General features: G+C 42.7%; 3 protein-coding genes across 4 annotated transcripts; 2 read left to right on the top strand and 1 right to left on the bottom strand.

The window, feature by feature from the left end:
- Positions 1-3,058: 3,058 nt before the first annotated feature.
- LOC136535135 (uncharacterized) lies at positions 3,059-6,748 on the bottom strand. The gene is made up of 3 exons (XM_066527453.1): positions 4,089-6,748; positions 3,917-4,004; positions 3,059-3,820 (listed from the first exon to the last, which is right to left on the bottom strand). The coding sequence occupies exons 1-3, from the start codon at positions 6,746-6,748 to the stop codon at positions 3,059-3,061; spliced, it is 3,510 nt and encodes a 1,169-aa protein (XP_066383550.1).
- A 2,427-nt stretch (positions 6,749-9,175) lies between these two features.
- LOC136535138 (uncharacterized) lies at positions 9,176-13,214 on the top strand. 2 transcript variants are annotated; one of them, XM_066527457.1, is made up of 11 exons: positions 9,176-9,306; positions 9,788-10,209; positions 10,304-10,384; positions 10,474-10,596; positions 10,704-10,948; positions 11,037-11,243; positions 11,354-11,446; positions 11,824-11,925; positions 12,023-12,424; positions 12,501-12,608; positions 12,704-13,214. In XM_066527457.1, exons 1-11 carry the CDS (start codon positions 9,212-9,214, stop codon positions 12,710-12,712), a joined length of 1,887 nt encoding a protein of 628 aa, XP_066383554.1. In that variant the 5' UTR covers positions 9,176-9,211; the 3' UTR covers positions 12,713-13,214. The 2 variants fall into 2 exon arrangements, with proteins under 2 accessions (XP_066383554.1, XP_066383555.1); XM_066527458.1 differs by lacking the exon at positions 11,354-11,446 and having other exon boundaries at positions 12,704-12,837.
- Positions 13,215-17,512: 4,298 nt separating this feature from the next.
- On the top strand, positions 17,513-20,069 carry LOC136535132 (uncharacterized). Its single transcript, XM_066527450.1, has 6 exons — positions 17,513-17,834; positions 17,909-18,165; positions 18,252-18,464; positions 18,562-18,654; positions 18,748-18,873; positions 19,614-20,069. Exons 1-6 carry the CDS (start codon positions 17,513-17,515, stop codon positions 19,998-20,000), a joined length of 1,398 nt encoding a protein of 465 aa, XP_066383547.1. The 3' UTR covers positions 20,001-20,069.
- Positions 20,070-22,245: the final 2,176 nt, after the last annotated feature.

Below are 22,245 nucleotides of genomic sequence, written 5' to 3'. Positions count from 1 at the left end.
AGTATGTGCTTAGGATAATAAGTTTGTGACCTGATGACCATCCACAGCAACGGATGGTCCTCAGTCGACACAGGCGGAACAAGTGCAATCCGAGCCTTGCTCGAATGCCTAACCAAGTCTAGATCTAAAGTACCATTCCACTCGGTCTACAATTATCATTCATATATATTCCATGTGATAGTAATATAATAACAACAATAATATATTTCCTATCTCTCGCGAGTGACAGCTAATCACTCAACTTCTAGCGAGTCCTATAGCAGAGCAATCTACATGATCATGACATACTTGTAGGACTCATAGGATAAGGATATATATGCAAGTGGTTTCATTCAACTCCTTAAAACTTAATGCACAAACATAAAATAAAGTGCAGAATAATAGGGGTTACGCACCGGGGCTTGCCTGGGTAAGATATAACCAAAAGTTAGCATTCCATCATGGTGACATGATCATCAAGGCACCATCCTCTCCACTACTCTGATCATCTCCACGATCCATCGTTGTTCCTAATATGATATACGTGGATGCAACGCCGAGACGTAAACAATCAACGGCAACCGAAACTCTTAGAAATACGATTACACCTCGCAAACTAACAAGATAGCTCTAATAAATAATATGCTAGGCTACGTATCCATGTTGTCGAATAAGGCGTTGTTTCCCAGAAAATTGTTCTAGTTTTAAAATCCCAAGGTGTTTCGGCATTTTATTGATTAAATATATACTTTTGAACTAGGGCTCATTTAGCTACCTTAGTAAACTAATTATTATGTAGCTACAAAAATTACAGTGAGCACCTAATAATGTTAGGAATCTACTATGAAAGTTTCGAAGCCAACACTATCACTAATTTATCACAATAATTCCTACAAATTTATATCTTACAATATTGAGCATCTCAAATTAATTAGATAACTCCTAGAAATATTATAAAACTATGTGAATAAAATATACTAGCAGATAGATCATGATTTTAGGAACCTAACAAAATTGGTTTCATAATTTTCGGTTAACTACACAATTTTATATTGAATTTACAAGTTTACCTTAGAAACTAAATTAGAAAATGCTTTAGAAAACAAAAAAGGGTCGGGGCAAGCATTCGGCCCAGCAAGCGGCCCAACACGGGATTCCTCACGTGCGTTGGCTATTTTATAGAAAAGACCTTGATCTATAAATTTATTACGTCGCACTATGCGCACTATTCCTACCGTCAGTAATCTTGCAACCAAACCCTCAGATGTTTTCACCTTTACCACGGGGAGGTCCCTAGAAACCCCGTATGCGCCGGCGCAGCGGCCGACGACATAAGGCGGTTACACTAGGCAAACTAGGCTCGCTACGATGGAAGTAAGGAGCCGACCACCATCTACAGCTGAACGTGCAAGGATGGGTGGCGGTTAGTGACTCGGAGGTGCACTGTCACGAGCTACAGCGGCGAGCGGCTATCTGCGGCGGTGGCGTGCCTACTTCGATGAACCTATGTATGCTCTGCAGAGTAGAGGTGGTGGATAAACATCAATGGCTCATCGTTGTGCATGCCCTACTGACGGTTGAAGCAGGGGAGCGCGCGACGGTCTAGTCACATGCGAGCCGCCGGGCGGCGATGCTCCGGGATGGACACCCATGCGTCACCACGTCTCCGGTAAGTGCCCTAGCCAAATGGTGTGAGCACCAGATAGAGGAGGTCAAGGCGAGCTCATGGATATAAACAATTGAATCAATTCGGACCTTACCCCAATTTCACTGGCACGGCAGCGCACCTGGCCGATGGTGAGAAAGATGCCAAATTGGCAGCCAATAGTGCTCGGTTGCGCCAAGGTGAGGGTCGAGCTACTAGCTGGCTTTCCTGTCTAACACTACAAGATTTTTGGTCTACTGCAACGCCGAAGAATTGCAACGTAGAAAAATTGGTTGCCAGAGATTGTTGTATTACAACCATTCTAAAAAATGGTAGCGATACATGCCTTTAATACAACGGTTTTCAAGATGTTGCAAAGCTCTGTTGCATTTGGTGGACGATATTGCAATGGTGAAAAATGGTTGCAATAGACTTGATTTTGGTTGCAATTGTGTGGTAGTACTGCAACTACATTTACGTTAGTTGCATTTGGTTTTGACTATTGCTACGGTTTTTTTGTGTTGCATAAAATTTGACAAGCGTTGCAAATGCTAGATACTTAATGCAACGAGAACTCTTGGAGGCGAAGCAAAAGTGGGGGTCAATTGCAACCTTTTTTGGCAGTTGCAATATACTTTGATATTGTTGCAAGTGCTAAATTTTATTGCAACGAAATCTATGGGGTCGAAGCGAAAATTGTGTTCAAGTGCAACGCTTATTTTTGGTTGCAATATACTTTGATAATTGCAACGAATTTAAAACTTAAAAAAAGTATGGAAAGAAAAGAATTGGGGACGCATATATTAAAATTAAAAAGTGCTCCCCACAGGATTCGAACCATGGAGCTCTGGTTCAGATAAAACCTTCTACACCACTGCGCTATGTAGGTGTGTTCGTTGTAACTCAAGTTTTAATTTATTTGATATGATTGAAGACCTTATGAGTTATAAAACGCCCCAACCCTGGCCCCATCTCGGCATCTCCGTCCTTATGCATGGTGTCTGAAACTTTCTGTTAAGTAGTAGTTGCTGTTAAGTACTTGATGTTAAGTATGCGTGGATGTTAATTAGTACTTGAAGTTGTACCGGGGTGGTTGGTCACTTTGTTAGCGATAGTAAATGCCTGACCGTGCACCATCAGTCACATGGTGACCACACTAATGAACCTTTCCTTGTCCAAACATTTGCCGACCGGTGATTACTCTTGGGCAATCGTGATTTTTATTTCAAAACTTTCCACTTACCTCTTTATTTCAAATACTTAAAACATTTATCTCAAGAGGTATTCATTAGCATAACGAACATTAAGGTTCCATGCAACGGTTCAAACTTAACCATGTCATCAGTTCATAAGAAAAAAATAATAAAGTGCGACATATGCATATGAAGAACAATTGACCCTTCCCACCAAACAGTGCAACAAAAAAATTTGTCTTCAAGCAAAGAAATCATCTTCTATATTTTCTTCCATGACTGGTGCAATAACCCCATCATCAATGTAGGTGTCATCGTCGTCAGAATCATCATCACCAATATAGTCATCAACAGGTTCGGGAATTGCTTCGCTACGCACTTGATTAATAATGGCGGCAGAACCAGTTGTGCCTGCCCTATCTTGTCTTGACCAGTTTAAGAATTCCTGACCTTGGCCTGATTCATTCATTTCTTGGATTCCCACATCAAGTGCATCAGCGTCATTTCCTGTGTCTGGCATGGAAAACAAATTTCTTGGTCTCACCAAAACAACAGTAGACCATCTCGGCTTGTTCACGATAGGGACATAAAACACCGGTTCAGCGTTTGAAGCAAGAATGTAAGGTTCATCTGAATATCTAAACATGGAAGTAGCAATGTCGATAATACCAAATTTGTCCCTAGTGTACCCTCTGCTTCTGCTGGTACTGGTAGCCGGCACATCATACCAATCACACTGAAATAATATAACTTCTTTTTCTTGTGGGAATTCCAGTGAGATTATATTTCTAATGACTCCATACCAGGTCATGTTGCCTATACTATCGTCACCCTTCACAAGGACACCAGAATTTTGTGTCACGAGACTTTTCTCTATGGCAGTTGTCCAAAATAGCCAATTATTGATGTGCACTCTATTCAACACACGAGCTCGAGGGTCAGGTCCTTGAGAAAGGGCATGCATCAGTTTACTTGCTTCCCCTTTCTCATATAGTTTTGCTATCTGTAATTTAAAAATCAAGTTAGACATCTACCGGTTAATTACTACGTTGGTCTGACCATAAAGTTGAATTTAAAAATATAAATTAATACTACATACCTCGATTTCAAACCATCTTACAAAATGCTCCTTGTGTCGTTTTTTAATGTTAATTGAACTATCCCTTGTTAGTTGTGTCTTATGCTCCCTACATCAGAGTGCACCAAATTATTAGTTGATGCCACAAACAAGCAGATAAAAGATAAATTTAGTGGTAAAAATTGCGACTTACTCTACCCATTTTCTGGCTTCATCACAATTAGTAATTATGTAGTGCCTCATCTTTTGAAGTTCAACTTTCTCCAAATTCTTAAGCTTATTTCCTCTCCTCTTGTAATCAATTTCACTAAATATGCTTAGACCACTTGGAGGCTCATTCACAACTGTATTTTCATGACGATCAGCTCGACTCAGCTTGGTGTCGACGTCGAAGAATCGAGAGCAAAATGTAAGACACTCCTCAGCTATGTATGCCTCGGCTATTGATCCTTCTGGTTGTGCCTTGTTCCTGACATATCCTTTAGCAGTACGTAGATACCTCTCTACTGGATACATCCATCTGTAACACACGGGCCCTCCTAGTTTAGCCTCTTCAACTAGATGGACCGGTAAATGAATCATTATGTCAAAAAATGCAGGCGGGAAAACCATCTCAAGCTGACAAAGAGTCTCTTTAATTGAACTGTCTAGTTTGTCAAGATCTGCTGGCACCAACTCATTTGAACAAAGTGCACTGAAGAACCTACTGAGCTCAATCAATGGCCTGGCAACATCTTCTGGCAAAATCCTTCTAATGACTAAGGGCAATAGTTTTTGTAGAATAATATGGTAGTCATGAGTTTTGAGTCCAGACACCTTACATGTTTTATCGTCAACACATCTCTTTAAATTGGAGCAGAACCCATCAGGCATCTTCACTCCTTGAAGAAATTGGCATAAAATCCTCTTGTCATCCTTGTCTAGAGAGTACAACGCTGCTGGCAAGGTGTACGTGTCATCATCAATCACAGGATGCTGATCTTGCCTGATCCCAAGATGTTCCATGTCAAGGCGGGCATTCTCGCTGTCCTTACATTTCCCTTCAATTTCAAGCAAAGTCCCTAATATGCTCTCGCATATGTTTTTCTCAATATGCATCACGTCCAAATTATGCCTTATGATCAAAGAAGACCAGTAGGGGAGCTCAAAAAAAATACTCTTCTTCCTCCAATTGTGCCATCTTGCGTCTTCATCACGCTTCCTCTTTTTTGATATGTCCTTTCCAAATCCCGTTGGATGAAAAGTTGCATATTGGTCTAATACATCTTGACCAGACAGTGGAACTAGAGCCTCTCTGGTTTCCTCTTCATTGTTGAAGCTCATCTTGTTCATGCGCCATGGATGGTCTAAGGGCAAAAACCGACGATGTCCCATGTAGCAGAACTTCTTCCCATGTTTCAACCACAAATAATCTGTATCCTTGTGACAGTAAGGACATGCAAATTTTCCTTTTGTGCTCCAACCAGAAAGCATCGCATATGCAGGGAAGTCATTGATTGTCCAAAGTAGCATAGCACGGAGTGTAAAGTTTTCCTTTGCCTTTACATCCCTACAATTAACACCAGTATTCCACAGCGCCTTCAACTCATCAATGAGGGGCCTCAAGTAAACATCAATATTCATTCCAGGAGTTTTCTTGCCAGGTATCAACATCGACATGATCCAATAAGATTGTTTCTCATACAACCAAGGAGGCAAATTGTAAGGTATTAGGATAACAGGCCAACAACTATAAGTAACATTTTGCATACCAAATGGGTTGAAGCCATCAGAAGCAAGACCCAGTCGAACGTTACGAGCTTCTTTAAATTGTGGAAACATATTGTCCACGTGCTTCCATGCCGTGGAGTCAGCAGGATGACGTAGTTTGCCATCATCTATTCTTCCTTCCTCATGCCAACGCATTTCTGATGACGTGCTCTCTGACATGTACAGTCTGCGTAGCCGAGGTGTGAGAGGGAAGTACCGAAGGATTTTGACTGGGACACGACGACGTTTCTTATCATGACCATCGTTCACATGGCCATCACCACGGTCATCTGTTTTCCACCTAGATGCTTTACATTTGGGGCATATATCCAGCTTCTCATATTCCTTCCAAAATAACACACAATGATTCTCACATGCATCTATCTTGATATAGTCCAAGCCTAGATCGCGAACCACCCTTTGCACTTTCTCCATTGTGTTTGGGACACAATGACCTTTAGGGAGAAACTTTGAGATCAGAAAGAGTACCCCCTCCAATGCTTTGTTACTTATCCCATACATGCACTTAACCTGGAAAAGTTCCACAATAAAAGATATCTTTGTACCATCTTCGCAACCTGGATATAATTCCTTTTTTGCCTCCTGTAGTAACTTGAAGAAGACCTTGGCTTGCTCGTTCGGCTCGTCTTCATCACCGATCTCTCCTCGTATTTCACCTCTGATTAGGGATTTAATCAAATTACTGGCCTCATCATCTTCACTCGGTGCGCCGCCTTCTTCATTGTCTACTCCAGAATCATGTGGTGCACCTTCATCATCGTTCTGTACTTGTACATCTGCTGCTGCTGGGTCGTCATTGTGTACTTGTACATCACTAGGTCCTGCATCTTCATTGTGAAAAACCACATCAGCTGAACCTTCCCCTTCCATTATAAAACTTTCAGCAAACCCTGTTGAAAGGACATGAATCTGAAGCACAGCCCGTGTTCTGTGTGACATGCATAGACATTTACGGCACGGACATGCTGCAGTTCCACCCCTCGAAGTGCCACTATATGTCCTGTCCAAAAACTGCATGAATTTGTTCTGCCACTCGGTTGAAGAACGAGGCAAGCGCATCCAACTCCTATCATCGCCTGACATCTGCGTGATGAAGATGAACGATGATCACCAATTTAGCCAGCGTATTTACATACATAATTGAACTATATATGTGCAGCCCATAGTGATCTCGTACCTTTCGCCGCGAGGACGGCTTGTCTGATTGATCGATCGACGTGGAAATTAGGGCAGAAATCAGCTATACTCTACCTAAATTAATCACATTACAGCACAATTAGCGAGCTATATGGTAATACAAATTAGACATCGGAGGCTGGGAGCTTTTGATTCTCATACCTTCAAAACTGATTCTGTGATCCACGGGTTGCACCTCTATGGAGGTCCGAAGGGCAGTGGAGCGGAGGTCGGAGGAGTCCAGATGCCGAGCAGTGGCGGCGGTCGCCCTCACCCCCGTGTGCAGCGCCCCCTGAGGATCGCGACTCCACCCTCGTTCGCAGCGCCCCCTGAATCACCCTCGTGCGCAGCGCCCCCTGAGGATCCCCTGAAGAAGCGAGTCAGGCAGGGACGGACGGGGTGGGCTGTGGGCAAGCGGCCATGCCCTGCGTCCGAGCCGCACGTATACCTGAAGTATTCTCCTATGTACTGCGGACCGTCCGTGGAGTTCAGAGGACCGTCCGCTACAAGTGGCGGACCGTCCAGATCATTTGGCGGACCATCCGGTGGGTTGGTAGGCAGCGCATCAGAAAATTTTGGCTAAGTCCACCACACGCATCACGATTCATGAGATCGGAGAAGCATGCATGCAGCTCGATCGGCATAAGATGGATATATAAAATTTTGGCTAAGTCCCTAAATTTACCATGAGATGGACATGCTGAAATTTTTACCATGACTTGGACATTGTCAAATTTGATTTTTACCGTGGGACAGACATATGCAAAAATGGCTAAGTCTGAATTTTTGCTATGACTTAGAGACTAGAATTTTACCATGACTTGGGCATTGACAAATTTAAAATTTTACCATGACTTATCAAGATCTACAAAGTTTATTTTGGCCGAACTCAGACATGCCCCTCCACTATAACCCATCATGTGTAGTTTTTCCTAGTCATCTAAGAGTTACATGTAGAGTACAGAGTACTTTCTCCTCTAATACTACTAGTTTTTTTTACTAGGGCCAACTTTCAGAGTACTTATCCATCTTATCCCACTAGTTTATTTACTTTTAAGAGACCTCATAGGAGTTGGTCAAGCCCAAACCTATGAAAAGATAGCAACAACCAACTCGCACCCACTCAGACATGTCCCACCAGGCCACCATAACCCATCATGTGTAGTTTTTCCTAGTCATCTAAGAGTTACATGTAGAGTACAGAGTACTTTCTCCTCTAATACTACTAGTTTTTTTTACTAGGGCCAACTTTCAGAGTACTTATCCAACTTATCCCACTAGTTTATTTACTTTTAAGAGACCTCATAGGGGTTGGTCAAGCCCAAACCTATGAAAAGATAGCAACAACCAACTCGCACCCACTCAGACATGTCCCACCAGGCCACCATAACCCATCATGTGTAGTTTTTCCTAGTCATCTAAGAGTTACATGTAGAGTACAGAGTACTTTCTCCTCTAATACTACTAGTTTTTTTTACTAGGGCCAACTTTTAGAGTACTTATCCATCTTATCCCACTAGTTTATTTACTTTTAAGAGACCTCATAGGAGTTGGTCAAGCCCAAACACATATCAAGTCAGTGTAAAACTCTAGAGTTAGCCACATTTCTCAATATCCAAGTCATGGTAAAATTTTAAATTTGTCAATGCCCAAGTCATGGTAAAATTCTAGTCTCTAAGTCATAGCAAAAATTCAGACTTAGCCATTTTTGCATATGTCTGTCCCACGGTAAAAATCAAATTTGACAATGTCCAAGTCATGGTAAAAATTTCAGCATGTCCATCTCATGGTAAATTTAGGGACTTAGCCAAAATTTTATATATATATCCATCTCACGGTATATATCCAAGAAAGCAATGTTGGCTTCATCGAAATATGTATCCAGATGCAAAAGCAAAATTTGATTGAGTCCAGCAGTGTTTCATAGAAGTTTGGGTGTCTACTCTTGGCGGACGGTCCGTGACGAAAAACTCTCGCGCCCTTTTATTTCGCGACTTCCTCATCTACCACGTCGCCGCCTTTTATTTCGCGACTTCCCGTTTCCTCCCCCCACGCCGCCCCCTTTTATTTCGCGACTTCCTCATCTACCACGTCGCCGCCTCCACACGGTTAGGGTTTTTGGATTCCACCAAAGAGAAGTCGAACATGACGACAACTCCAACGAGTGGAACACCTCCGTCCTCGACGTCGATGCGCACACCTGCAGGAGCGGGGATGCCAACAACTCCAGCGGCGGCGGCGGCGGCGGCGACGCCGACAAGTTCATCCAGACCCAACGCCACCATGTCCCTTTTTGGGGCAACACATTCGTCCGGGATGCCAACAACTCCGGCAGCGGCGCCGGCAAGTTCATACAGACCCAACGCCACCATGTCCCTTTTTGGGGCAACACGTTCATCCAGGTCGACAGCAGCACTTGGTGATCAACAAGAGAGCTCCCTGCCAATCAATGAGACCAATGATAGGTAACACATATTTTTGGATTCAACATCTCGGGTTTAGAGTTTTAGATATATAATCTTGAAAATGTTCTGGGAAAAATGTAGCCTAAGAGCATCGACGCTGCAGGGACATGCAGGAAGCAGTGCGCCATGGGGATAATGTAGATCGAATGCCTGGGATTAATGATATGTAGGGATTAATGAGTTTGGTCTCTGTCCATACACATAGTATACATATTTCTAATTTAGAATGGGACTGTAGGCATTTCCTATCAATTAAGCTAAGAAGAACAAGTGTGCAATATTTAGTGTTTCCTAGTATAAATATTTTTTTGGTTTACTTTAATTTCAGTCATGGGGGTGCACATATAGTTCAAATAAGTGGCACTAAGTTTTAATTACTTTCTCTGTCTGTACACATACTATATGTACACTGGTTTCCTTTTAAGTATATTGTTGTATCATCACTAGTGCTTAAGTTTGATACTATTGTAATATTTGGCAGCTCGGATCAAACATGGACTCTCTATTTCACTTGCGAGGGATTGCCGGGGGGGCAAGAGTCTTCTACTATTAGAATCACTAGGGCTGATCTCACCCTGAGTAACTTGCTTGCAATGAAATTACAATTGGGGTATAGGGTAAGGGACTATTTGTACTACAAGAGGAGATGTGGTAATGCAGCAACATTACACGAAATCGAAGAAGAAGTCAATGCAGATGCTATGATAGCATGTAATGAGGAGGAAAGACAGGTCAGACTATTGCTGTCCAAGGAACAAAAAATAGACCAGAATGTGAACATAACACCCTTGAAAGTACTTGGAAGGAGACCCATTAGGGAAGAGAATATAGATGAAGATGAGGAGTCAATTGATGCTTACAAGGAATGGTTGCACGTCATGCATAAGGAAAACCGATTCATGGGTAAGTGTTATGTTGGACTCCTATATATTTCAAAATTGTTGTATTATTTTATATTGGAGAAGCCTTTGTACTAATATTAGCTTGGCTGACCCAGATTTGAAAGATATCGACAGGGATGACACCACCAAAACTTACAAAGAATGGTTAAGGGTGCAAGGACAACTGAATGATATTAGTAATATAACATCTGTCCCTACATGTCTATTGTTAATATTCCTTCACAAACATATCATATCTTACACAAGTGACCAATATTTTCTGCAGTGGCATATGTGGACAGTAATCATCATACAGATGTAGTACTTTCAAGTGAAGATAGCAACCCCACACCGCCAGTAAATAGACCATCTCATGCTCGGCGTTTCATTCCACAGGGAGAGGGAACTAGTAAGTAATGAATATTTTCAATTTATTGTGAGGTTCAGTTAATTTTAAACTATGTCAATAGTTTTTTAAGTGTTTTGCTTTGTATATAATTGTTTTTCATGGACAAGACTCCAAAAAGAGGAAGCCAAGAGGTAACTTGAAAGGATGGACAGCAACAAACAAGAGAACTAGGGAGGCGTCTCAGAAGCTTAGCATCCAGTTCTCTAGGCTTGGAGGACCTGTAGGTTCAAACAAACGAATATTTGTTGATGAAATAACACTGTTCACGAGGAAAAGAGCACCTCTCATCGGAGTAAGAACATGGAGAGATATCCATGTGGATGTCAAAATTGCAATAGCAAACGATGTGCTGGTAAGCTTCTGTTATCCATGTGGATGTCAAAATTTCAATACCAAATTATTGTTTAAGAAGTAATTTATTTAGGCTTTACCTTGAGCAGGCTAAGTGGGACCTTGAGGATAACGAGGCGAACAGAATCAAGATATGGACGGTGGCTAATGACCGTTACAAAGGATGGCGATCTACATTTAGTGCTACCTACAAGGCGTACACCACCTATGAAGAGAGAATGAGACATAGGCCAGAAGAATTAGACATTGTTGAGTGGCACTATCTGGTGTCGTATTTTGGCACCGAAGAATTCCAGGTTTGTTCCCAATTTTTAAAAAAACTTGCCAATTCCACTTCTGACGTCAAGGTTTATGTTTTGCACACTGCTGATTTTATAAAAATCAAATCATTGCTGGTTCTGTGCAGAGGATTAGCAATAAGAATTCTCAGAATCGGCACAATCGACAGATACACCATGTTACAGGATCAAAGGGTTTTTCTCAATTGAGCTATGAGAAGGTAAAAAATTCTGTCACAAGGTTTTCCTTCAGGCATTTTTTTATGGTTTGTGCTTGTGCCCCCGAATGACAATGACATGATATTGTTATAACCTATATAGTCTTTGTATTTGATAGAGATATTTAGCCCACTGCCCACTACAAAAAAATATATTTTGCATCCTTGTATACAGAAAGCTGAAAAGTACTAAAACTAATGTGTGCCAACAAAAAGAAGAACTTGGATTCCTGTTCTTTTTCAATAGCAATAAATATTTCTGTTATCTTCTGTTTTAAATTCGTGGTGGATATCTTCCTGATCTTTACAGTTTATAAAAGCTTCTACATTTCACTAGATTATGAAATATGGCTAATTTTTTTACATTCTTGCCTAATTAGAGGGACCAACTAACTGGTGAAGAGCCAAATGATATGGAGCTTTTTATGATGACCCACCAACAAAATGGACAATGGACAAGCGAGGAATCTAGGGAAGTCTATGTGAGTATTAAACAGTTTTTACAACCCTTATTAAGTGATGCAACTGTCCTCACTTAGAATTAAAGTTTTAATTAACTAAATGTCTTTGCTTTGTTAGGACAATGCAACCAGGAAGATTATGGAGCTGGAGTCAAGGCCTGACGCAAATGTCGTCTCAGACTTGGAGCAGAACCAGATTTTCCAATCAACCTACAAGGAAACGAGAAAAATCAAATCAAACAAGATGCATGCTAATGGTTACCTTGCAAGGTACCCAACTAGAAAGGAGCTACTATCGGAGGACTACCAGCGCAAACTGCAACAGGAGGAAGCCCTCATTGAATCGTTTGGACGGCTGCAAGATAGACTAGAAGCTCAAGAAGTTGAAAGGGAAGCCGAGAGGCAAGAACATAGGCGTCAGCTTGAACAGATGAACAAGGAAAGGGAGGCTGATAGAGAAGCACTTAGGCAAGCTATGTTAATGTTGCAAGCAGCCCAACAGCAAGCTTCAGTACAAAAGGTAATATTAACAACATCTATGTTCTCATAGTTTATTGAACTGAAAATCATGATCTTGAACCCAATTCAAAATGCAGGCTAGCACAATTGTGGAGCCAACTGAAAATGTTGCTGCTGCTGCAACAATTGAGGGGACACAAAATGTAACAACTACAATGGGAGAACACATGATGCATAGTCAGCAGGTAGTTTGATGATAATTGAAGAATGTTTAATTGTAACATGCATGTCATATTCTTGTCAAGGGGTGTAATTTTTACCACCAACCATTTATTTTCAGGTTACCTAAGAAACCAGCCAGCCAGAACAACAACCCCCTTCTTCCGCAGCTGAAGAACGTCTCACTAGAGGGCGCATGACTAGAAGTAATTTGGCAGCGAATTCGGGTGCTGTTTATACTACAGCAAAGCAACTGAAGGAAACTGCGGTTAGGAAAAGATCTGCATTGTCCAAAAAGAATACACAGGTACTATGTGAAACCTTTTATCTCTCTTTGCATTAAAAAGGAACATATAGTCCTTTTGGAGAAGTACATAGCTATTCTTTTGTTCTGCTCCTAAATATGGTCCAGGCTTAGTTTCCTCTTGCTGATTAGAAATATATATGGATGTGTTTGTGCTCATAAAATGTCTTGGGAGGCAGCTGCATGTATGTTTATATTTGCTTTACGCTTCAAAGTTCATGGTTGATAGTACTGCAGCTCACAGAACTCTAGTACTGCAGCTCGTGTTTTGCTTCAGTGTTCAATTAGCTTTGCCACCACTAGTCTCAGTTTAACTAATGCATGTCAATGATTTTTTCAGGAGGAATCTTGAGTTTGAGAAGGAGCATGCGAATGGTGGGACGTTGGCCAACATACATATCAAGGGAACCTTCGCTGCTACAGTAGACATTAGTCTTTTGATTCGAATGAGTTCAAACAGTTGTCTGTGCTTAACACATTATTATGTGTTAAGCTATCTACTTGTGTTCTCATTTAGTTTGACACTCGGTGTGTTTTGTTAAAGATTTTGTATGAACAAATTATATTTCGTTTTAATGGATGTCGATGCTTCCTTCATTATGTATTTGTCGTTTTACGATTATTAATTTAAGCTACCAAACAAAGTGTCGCAACATGAATTATTAATATATTAATCTGGCGTTGCAATATATGATGGCACATATAACAATCACATTTAGTCGTGGCAATAGGTACGATAATCGTGGCAATAGAGAAACTATCTCTTGCAACTACAAAAAGATGACCGTGGCAATAGAGGAATCTACCTATAGCAACCAGATAGTTAGTAACGTGGCAATAGATGACCTGTCTGTAGCAACCAACCTAAGTAACGTGGCAATAGCCTATGCCATCTATAGCAACCATTCAGAAACGTGGCAATATATGACCTCTCTGTAGCAACCAACCTGAAGAGATGTTGCAATAACCTAAGCCACCTATAGCAACCATTTAGGCGACGTGGCAATAGAGAACCTCTATTGCAATGCTTTCTCTGCGTAGCAACAACCACGATTGCAACACCTGTGTTGCGTTGCGCTTGCATTGTGTTGCTACACGACCAGCGTGTCGCAATACGTATCGCTAGCAACGCCTAGTTCGTTGCAATTGATACTATTACCACACCCATAGTGGTTGCAATTGCTTTTGTTACAACACTCACCAGGTGTTGCAAAAGCGTCAAAAGTGTTGCAATAGAGGGGCTGTGTGTCGCAACTAAAATGTAACCCATTGCATTATGCTATTGCTACCCTTACAAGTGCAACGACATTTAACCAAAAAAAATTGGTAGCAAAATTACTATGGCTACCATTTTTGGGTCTTTTGCTACACTTTTTTGGTGTTGCAGTAGACCGAAAATCTTGTAGTGTAACTACTAGAACACCGAATTGAGGTGTGGTGCCCCAAACCGCACGTATTTGTCATGCGAAGCGGGGCAATTCTGTCGGTGACAAGGGCAGGCGGGAGCGACAGCTCTTCGTGGCTGTGCCTACTTTGGTCGATGCTGCTGTAATCAAGCAAGGCGTCTACACGGGAAAGACTTAGAGAGAGAGCAACGTGGAGCACCATGATGGAACTGCTCGGCCATGGTGAGATGCGAGCGGCGGCAGTGAAGTAGCGATCACGTGTGGGGCCATCTCGTAGGGCCAGTGCAACAAAACGACGCGAGCGAGGGAAGTGACACCGCAACACGGCATTAGTGCGACGTTACCACGGAGGCAGGCAGTGGCTCAGCGAGTAGGTGATTCAAGCGGCGAAACGATTGTCACATCGGCTAGACGAAAGCCACCACAACATCGGCTTGGCTGGCAGCGTGGTGGGGTAGCAGCGCACCGACTAGCAGCTGCATGGTGATGATAGCGACCAGCTGGGGTCGGCCACGGCCAACCCACGACTAGATAGACCGATCGGGCTCAGTTCCACGGCGCGTGGAACGTGGCTAGCCGCTCGACGCCGAGTGGACGCACAAGGTGACCATGCGCACGGGCCAGGCACATGACATGCATGAATTTTAAAGTGGAACAAAAACTACTAATGATCATAAGTGAGGCCTAGCTAATTCCCCTATCCTACAGTCAACATTACCGGTGACCTAGCAAAGCCATCGCCATGGCCAGAGAGCAACCTAGAGAGGGGGATAGAAGGATGCCAACCTGAGCTCGTCGTGCTGAATGCCAGTTCACGAACAGAGCGCCAACATCGTGGCTTACAGCGCGTTCTAATGAAGTTTGGGGAATTTTTACGAGAGCCACGTGACACCCAACATAACAACCATCTATGCCAAGGTCAATTATTCACTTTGATGCAATCAACAATAGCAAAGCATGCAGCTAGTGTTTAAACATTTTAGCTAGAATTTAAATGTCAAGATAGCATTGTCTTACAACTTTTCCCATACTTAGAAAAGTTAAGGTTCAATTCAAACTAACAGCCATTAACGCTTTTGTTACAATTTTTAAAAGGCCTCAACCCTATTAACTGCTACCAACAAGTATTTCATGCAATAGTTCATACCTTATACTAACCCATAGGAGCAAAATATTTAAGCACCATTTAACTATTTTGCTCAATTTAATTCGCTAGAAATGGTACTTTACACAATAGTTCAAGTATTTGCCGACTTAACGAAAAGAGCTTATCTTAACGTCAAATTTGATTTTTGAGCTCCCAAGAGCACTAGTTGACACTATTTATTTTGATTTTCTTTCTCAACCACAAAAGTGAGTCACATAGAATTGTTTATCATTTCACGTGCGTTATATATTTTTAAAACCCTGAAAACTTGTTTGGCTAATTCCTCTTGGACCTAAATTTCGGTGCTAGGCAAGCTCGTAACACTAGGGGTGTTACACATGGTAGGCTTATTCCTACCAAGGGGCCAGCAGTTAGCCAGCCACTATCTCCTCCACCAGATCTCGGCCTCTGGAATACCGATAGGCCAAGGCAAAAGCCCTATCATAGGCTTTGCGATCCTCACCAGTCCTCGGACTCAGGGGTCCCTTGAGTAGGAGGCTTCATCGGAGTCATCACAGAAGCCAATGGATAGCGAGTGTTCTTCCCGTCAGAGCCGGTAGATGTCATGCCGCTAGTCCTCACATAGAACCAGTACTACATTCAATCCTTCGGCCACTTGTTCTTCTGAGCGAAGGAGATCTCCAACTTCCCGCCTTTCTGGTTCCTCCACGGCATAAAAGGCAGCTTCCATACTACGCCACCATCTGGCCTTTGCCAACCCATTTAGGCTCATGCTAGAGCTCGTAATACTCGCAGAAAGTACCAACATTGCTCTCCATGCCACAAGACAAGCAGGCCCAACAAAACTTACTCAAAGTAACAATACCATCGGGAGTAACATGATGCAGCTGTACCTCAAATGCTTCCAAAACTTGGCAAAGGAAGTGCGCTGCTAGGAAGCGAAGGCCACAAAGGAAAAATCCTTGAAAACCACGGCATCAGCGGCATGTGGTTTAGGAATCGTCTCCCCTTACGGAGGCTTTACCTTAGCCTTACCAAAGCAACCCAATTTCCATAGCTCCTCGATCATGTCCTTCGTCATGAGCGAAGGCCCAAAATCCCACATCCTAGATGAGCCAGCCATGTCTCCTGCCTCCTCAACGGTTATCAAATCAGCGATGAGGCCTCAACTCTAGAAAGATCCTCTTCAAGCCCCAACGCCTCTGTGCTGACAATCATACACTCCTCAAACCGCATAGACCACCCACTAGACCTAACATCGAGAAGGCGACGGTACGGCCTGAAGAAGGAAGTCCGGTGCGGAGGAGGATAAACAGGCATAGCCACTTCTAAGACTTAGCGACAGCCCAAAGCGAGCGAAGGCAAACAACAACTAAGCGAAAACAAAGTGCAAAGGAACAGTGCAGAAAGCAACAGCAGTGAAAGCGATGGCTTAGATAGGGATGGGAGGAGCCTTCACCTACCGACCCTTATATAGCCCCCACGCTGCCACTTCGACTTCCGGGGCCAATGGTCACATCCATTCAAAAACACGTCGGTTCTAGAGCCACCACGGCGAATCAAGTAGCGACACATCACCAACACAATGGTCTAATCCTGGTGTCCTAGGGGGGAAAGAGGGAAAGCCCCCATGTGTGCAAGAGCCTCCGCGCCTCAAAGCCTGAGGACTAGGTTTTGAGGGCAAGGCCTGCCAGGGGGGAAAGGGGGAAAGCCCCCGCGCGCACAAGAGCCTCCGCGCCTAAGAGCCTGAGGACTAGGTTTTGAGGGCAAGGCCCACCAGGGGGAAGCTTCCGCGTGCACCAAAGCCTCCACGCCTCAGAGCCTGAGGACCATGTTTTGAGGGCAAGGCCCGCCAGGGGGGAAGCCTCCGCGTGCGCCAGAGCCTCTGTGCCTCAGAGCCTGAGGACTATGTTTTCAGGGCAAAGCCCACCAGCATCAGAACAAGCCCTCAAGGGGGGAATTGTTGGGACACGGTTATGAGTTGTGGAGAACAAAGTTTGGAGCAGCAATAAGAACTGATGGTTAACAAGTTTTACGAGCCATGTGTAGGGAAAGAAGGCAGGGTATAGTCGAAAAGTCCTAGCTTCAAAGAAGAAGAAGACAGGCCCCACCATGGCGCCAGGAGTTAGGGCTAGTAAGAGAGTGAGGGCATCTCAAGGATCACAGGTTCAGCCTCCTGAATCCCAAACAAGATCATCAAAAAGGCTTCTTGTTACGGCGAGAGATGGCCAGAATGTAGAGGATCCTACCAATGGTCATGATGAAACACCACCACAAAGGTCTTATATAGATGCAGAGGAAGGCGATGGAGCTGGTGGTCAGGGCAATACAGCTGCAGAGGAATTTAGTGGAGGTGGTGCTCAAGACAGTACAGGTGCTGATGAAGACAATGCAGCTGGAGAGGAAGACACTGAAGGAAAGTTGATGTTTCTTTGTCATTCTATTATGCCATCTGGTTTGCTGATCTGCATGAAACTAAAGCATTTAAATCCAAATTGTATTTTGCAGCTCCTTCACAGCGAGCCCCAAGGAGACCTAGGCCACCCACCAAGGGAGCACAGCTGGACAGGATGACTAAAGCTATGGGAAGGAGAATGCCCATAGCTGTTGCTGAAGGGAAAAGAAGGCCTCATGAACCTGTTCAAGCAGCCAAGTTTGCATCTGAGGCTGGTGTCATCATTAGGGATAAGGTCCCTGTCCTAACTCATTGGAAAGATTACAAGAGAGATGATCGCTATTACAAAGACTTTGTGGGAAAGCTCTCTGTAAGTGCATTATTGTTTCTATGGTAAACTTGTATATCTGTTTAACCTGCATTGACTAACTAAATATGGAATTGTCATATGACTAGGGGCGCTTGGCCATTAACCCTGAAGACAAGCCAACAGAGGAAGCTTGCACTGATATGCTGCGCTCTAGGGTGCGGCAAATGCGTTATCGGCTGAAGAACAAATACTTCAATGGTAAACCTGCAAATGAGATTCCCACAACTTCTCCAGTTGCATGCATGTCTGATGCAGAGTGGAGGGTACTGGTTGCAAAGTGGTGTAATCCAAAAAACATGGTATGGGTATCTTGTCATATATTCTTTCTCATTCAGTTTCCAAAGATCTTCTCATTTGGAACCTATGATCTCATCTGACATGTTCATTCTCTTGTAGGAATCATGTGAAAAGAACAAGCAGAATCGCAGTAAAGTCAAGTATCATCAGGCTATGGGTTCTCGCAGCTATGTGGCACACTTACATGCATATGTAAGTAAAGAGTACCTTGTACATATTTGCACTAACCAACTTATTTTGCATTTTATCTGACAACTTTCCTGTAATTGATTATCTATGAAACAGAAAAAGAAGAAAAACAATGCAGAACCAAGCACAGAACAAAATGAAGAACTTGATTTGGTGGAGGCCTTCAAGACCTGCCATACCAGCTCCAAAAATGGTCTCAGTGAACCAGCAAGAGAAGCACTTGTAAGTCCCGACATCTGTTTCGCTTGTGCCATTTTGTTCATTAATTGGATAACATGTCCTATTTTAATCATTTTGTATTCTGTCTTTTGCTCAAAACTGGTCATAATCCAACATAGCTATATACTTCCTAAATAAGTTAAGTACTAACTGAAGGCTGTTCTTATTTCTGGGAACAATCTACATGCAGTCATAAATTCAGATTGCAGTCATTGATATACTAGATTAAAACTGCAATGTATCAAACAAGGAATGGCTTGAATGGGTTATTATCTTGGATGGATATGAAAATGGAAGCAACCTAACTGCAGCCAAGTCTCTAAAGCCCATGCTTTTAGTTATTCTCATGTGCTTTATGTATGTGTATTATCTGCTAAACCAATCTACTGAACAATCTAATAACTGTGCTCTGTTAATACTTGATAGATGTTGACTGGAAATGAGATTGCATTTAATTGAGAACAATCTGAACTAATTGTGTCCACATGCTAGGTGATTTCTGATTGTTTCATTGTAGAGTAGCTGTGCTTTATGTTAGTAAGAACCAAACTACAGTTTACATAATGTTCCACATAACAAATCAGATAAATTGTACTACAGTCTGTCCATTTTGCTAGGTTTGCTTCTACCTCTCTCTAGTACACATCTTGCTATTTATATTTTTAAAAATACATCTTGTGTGATATTTGCACCTCAAATTAATGCAATAATGATCAACTAATGATGGGTCATTGCTGTTTCAGTCAAATATGGAAGCTTTGAGGGCAGAACCTGTTGCTGAAGGTGAGACAGCAGTATCCAGTGTGCAGGTTGTGTCCCAGGTGCTCTCCCAGAACAGCTCAAACCATTTCCTCAAGAGTGTTGGCATCAAACTAGTGGCATCCTCCAAATCATCATCATCAAATGAAAGCGAGCTTCGGGAAGAACTAGCAGCTGAAGCTAAGGCTGCTGTACAAGGTGAAATCGACGATCTCAAGAAGAGAAGTGAAGAAGCTAAGGAAAAGCTGGCGAGGACACAAAAGGAGATGGAGGAGTACAAGAAGCTGATAGAGATAAACACCAAGGCAATGGAGGAGAACAATGCACTGCTCAAGCGTATCTTGGCCATCAACAATGGTTCTTCGACATGAGCGCTGCGCGTAGCTACTGGTTGATGAAGCAAGGGGTCCGTGCTGGTGATTTTGCTTATGCAATAACCTATGTTGCTATTGCTTGCCCACTTTTTAATAGTTGCTGTCATAACCTATGTGAACTGAGATGAAACTAGTACATGGAATATGATGTCTAGTGAGTTATATGTGAACCAAGTTTAGTATTGTTCATTCAGTTGATGGTACCTATGAATACTGGATCTGTTAAGTTGATGGTAATTGGAATACTATGATCTGTTGTTCAGCATGTGCACCTGTGATGAATTTTGTTACCTTTTTGTGACGATTTTGTAGTCAATTCTATGACTATTTTGTAATCTATTTAGTGACGAATTTGTAATCACTTCAGTGACGAAAATGAGAGCCAATCACAGCAAGACACGTGGACTACTCACAGCATGCCCTATGGCCCAATAAAAAGTGGACACGTGCACATCCACATCACTAGCCACATTAGCGGCCACGTAGTCAGACACGTCACCAGCCACATGCCAAGCCACGTCACCTAAAATGTGGACACGCCACGTGGACAAGACACGTCAGCTGCTAGCGTGGCAGACGCCATCTGGCCGCCTAACAGACGGCAAGTTATGACGAAAAAGGGGCTACATCAATGAAGAAAATGCATCGTCATAGAAAGAATACTCTTCTATGACGAGGGCCATTTCGTCATAGAAGGAACGCACATCTATGACGAAAATATACGTTTCGTCACGTTATCCAAAATATGACGCTCATTCAATGACGAAATCAATTTCGTCACAATTTCGTCATAAAATAATATATGTGACAATTTTGGTGTCTTCAGTGATGAAAGGAAAGCGTCATTGATGAACACATCCCTAGTAGTGATTTTTGGCAACCTCCTCCTCATCATTGTTAGAGGCGGCTACAGATACATCGGTGGAGGCGGCAGCAGAAGCAGCCATAGTCTTCCATCTTTTCGTGATGACCTTGGGCACACCAACCCCTTTTCCCATCTTCACCTTCGCCACAGCAGTAACATTCTTGGCAGCAGCCTTCCTCGCCTTGTCCTCTAAGGACTTGTGCACCTTTGCAGGAACATCATGTTCCTCATGGTGGATCCTAAACTCCTCAAAAACTCTATTGAGCCAGGGCATTGTACCAGCGATGGCCCGATGCGCCAAATACTCCTTGTCAGACATTTCGTTGCGTATCTCACACGCCCCCACCTCAGTGGACTTCATCAATTTCTTGGCAACCCAGCCCTCCTTCTCAAAGCTAAAGCAGGGAAACAGAACCCCGACACCTTCACCAAAAATAGGAAGATGGACCATCTCAATGGCCATGGTGTGGTAGAACCACCTAATCTAATGCCCTCGCAAGAGTACTTGTCTTCCATTAGACACTAGGTACCCAAGAGAGTGCACTAAATCATGTTGTTCCATCGAGCACACCCCAAGGGAGAACTCAAAAATCCACATTTTTCCATCAGGATCATAAATGGGAGAATAAAGCTTACAACATTCCCAAGCCATTTCTTACATCACTTTATTACAGTAACATAATATTACCTCAATTGATTATAACAGCGAAATATAACAATGTTATTAGAGTTATAGAGGAAACAAAGATTAATTTAATGACATGGTGGAGTATTAACATAGTGGACATTTATATACGAGAGATGCTAGCAGATTTTGCATCTTTTCTTATAAAAATGTTTAGTGACAGTTATAAATAAACACTATGGTCGTAGCATGAAAGGAATCCTCTCTGAGCCCACCAGGAGGTTTCCACACACAAGAGTTAGCTCTATGTATCCTCCGATCACCTGCAACAGGGGGAATAAAACCCTAAGTACTCGATTGTACTCAGCAAGACTTACCCGATAGGAGGAAAAATAAAAGACTCCAAGGATATGCAAGGCTTATTTGGCTTGTGGGTTATTGCATCTACAGAAGCATTACTAAACATGCATTCTTATATTAAATTTTATTAGCAGTCATTATTAGTTCATTAACTATCCATTCTATGTAAGCTCCTATGCTACTTTCAAGCAGGTGGTGAGCAATCAGAACTATTTTACCATCTTTTATCTTCTAGTTCTTACTACGGTGCTAGACCATAGCCAAGTCATACCGTCTTAGGGAAATGGCAATTCGCGAACCAATGTATCCCAGCTGGGTACCCCGAAACACATGCCCCATTTGTACCCTAGGCACAAACAAGACCAACCCATTCCACTCCTGTCAAGGGGTCT

This window comes from Miscanthus floridulus, unplaced genomic scaffold, assembly GCF_019320115.1.
Source record: "Miscanthus floridulus cultivar M001 unplaced genomic scaffold, ASM1932011v1 os_2558_1_2, whole genome shotgun sequence".
Lineage (NCBI taxonomy): Eukaryota > Viridiplantae > Streptophyta > Magnoliopsida > Poales > Poaceae > Miscanthus > Miscanthus floridulus.
The sequence above is the reverse complement of the archived record's forward strand: the minus strand, read 5'-3'. Positions and strand labels throughout refer to the sequence as shown.

What these genes read in the sequence shown, in the direction of transcription:
- LOC136535138 (XM_066527457.1), top strand. Translation starts at nt 9,212, where the DNA reads ATGTCCCTTTTTGGGGCAACACGTTCATCCAGGTCGACAGCAGCACTT. An exon ending in TTGGCACCGAAGAATTCCAG is followed by an intron (nt 11,244 to 11,353) that starts GTTTGTTCCCAA and finishes GGTTCTGTGCAG; the next exon opens with AGGATTAGCAATAAGAATTC. An exon ending in AGCAAGCTTCAGTACAAAAG is followed by an intron (nt 12,425 to 12,500) that starts GTAATATTAACA and finishes TTCAAAATGCAG; the next exon opens with GCTAGCACAATTGTGGAGCC.
- LOC136535132 (XM_066527450.1), top strand. Translation starts at nt 17,513, where the DNA reads ATGGCGCCAGGAGTTAGGGCTAGTAAGAGAGTGAGGGCATCTCAAGGA. An exon ending in GGTGTAATCCAAAAAACATG is followed by an intron (nt 18,465 to 18,561) that starts GTATGGGTATCT and finishes ATTCTCTTGTAG; the next exon opens with GAATCATGTGAAAAGAACAA. An exon ending in AACCAGCAAGAGAAGCACTT is followed by an intron (nt 18,874 to 19,613) that starts GTAAGTCCCGAC and finishes TTGCTGTTTCAG; the next exon opens with TCAAATATGGAAGCTTTGAG.
- LOC136535135 (XM_066527453.1), bottom strand. Translation starts at nt 6,748, where the DNA reads ATGTCAGGCGATGATAGGAGTTGGATGCGCTTGCCTCGTTCTTCAACC. An exon ending in GAAGCCAGAAAATGGGTAGA is followed by an intron (nt 4,005 to 4,088) that starts GTAAGTCGCAAT and finishes ACTCTGATGTAG; the next exon opens with GGAGCATAAGACACAACTAA. An exon ending in TAAGATGGTTTGAAATCGAG is followed by an intron (nt 3,821 to 3,916) that starts GTATGTAGTATT and finishes TTTAAATTACAG; the next exon opens with ATAGCAAAACTATATGAGAA.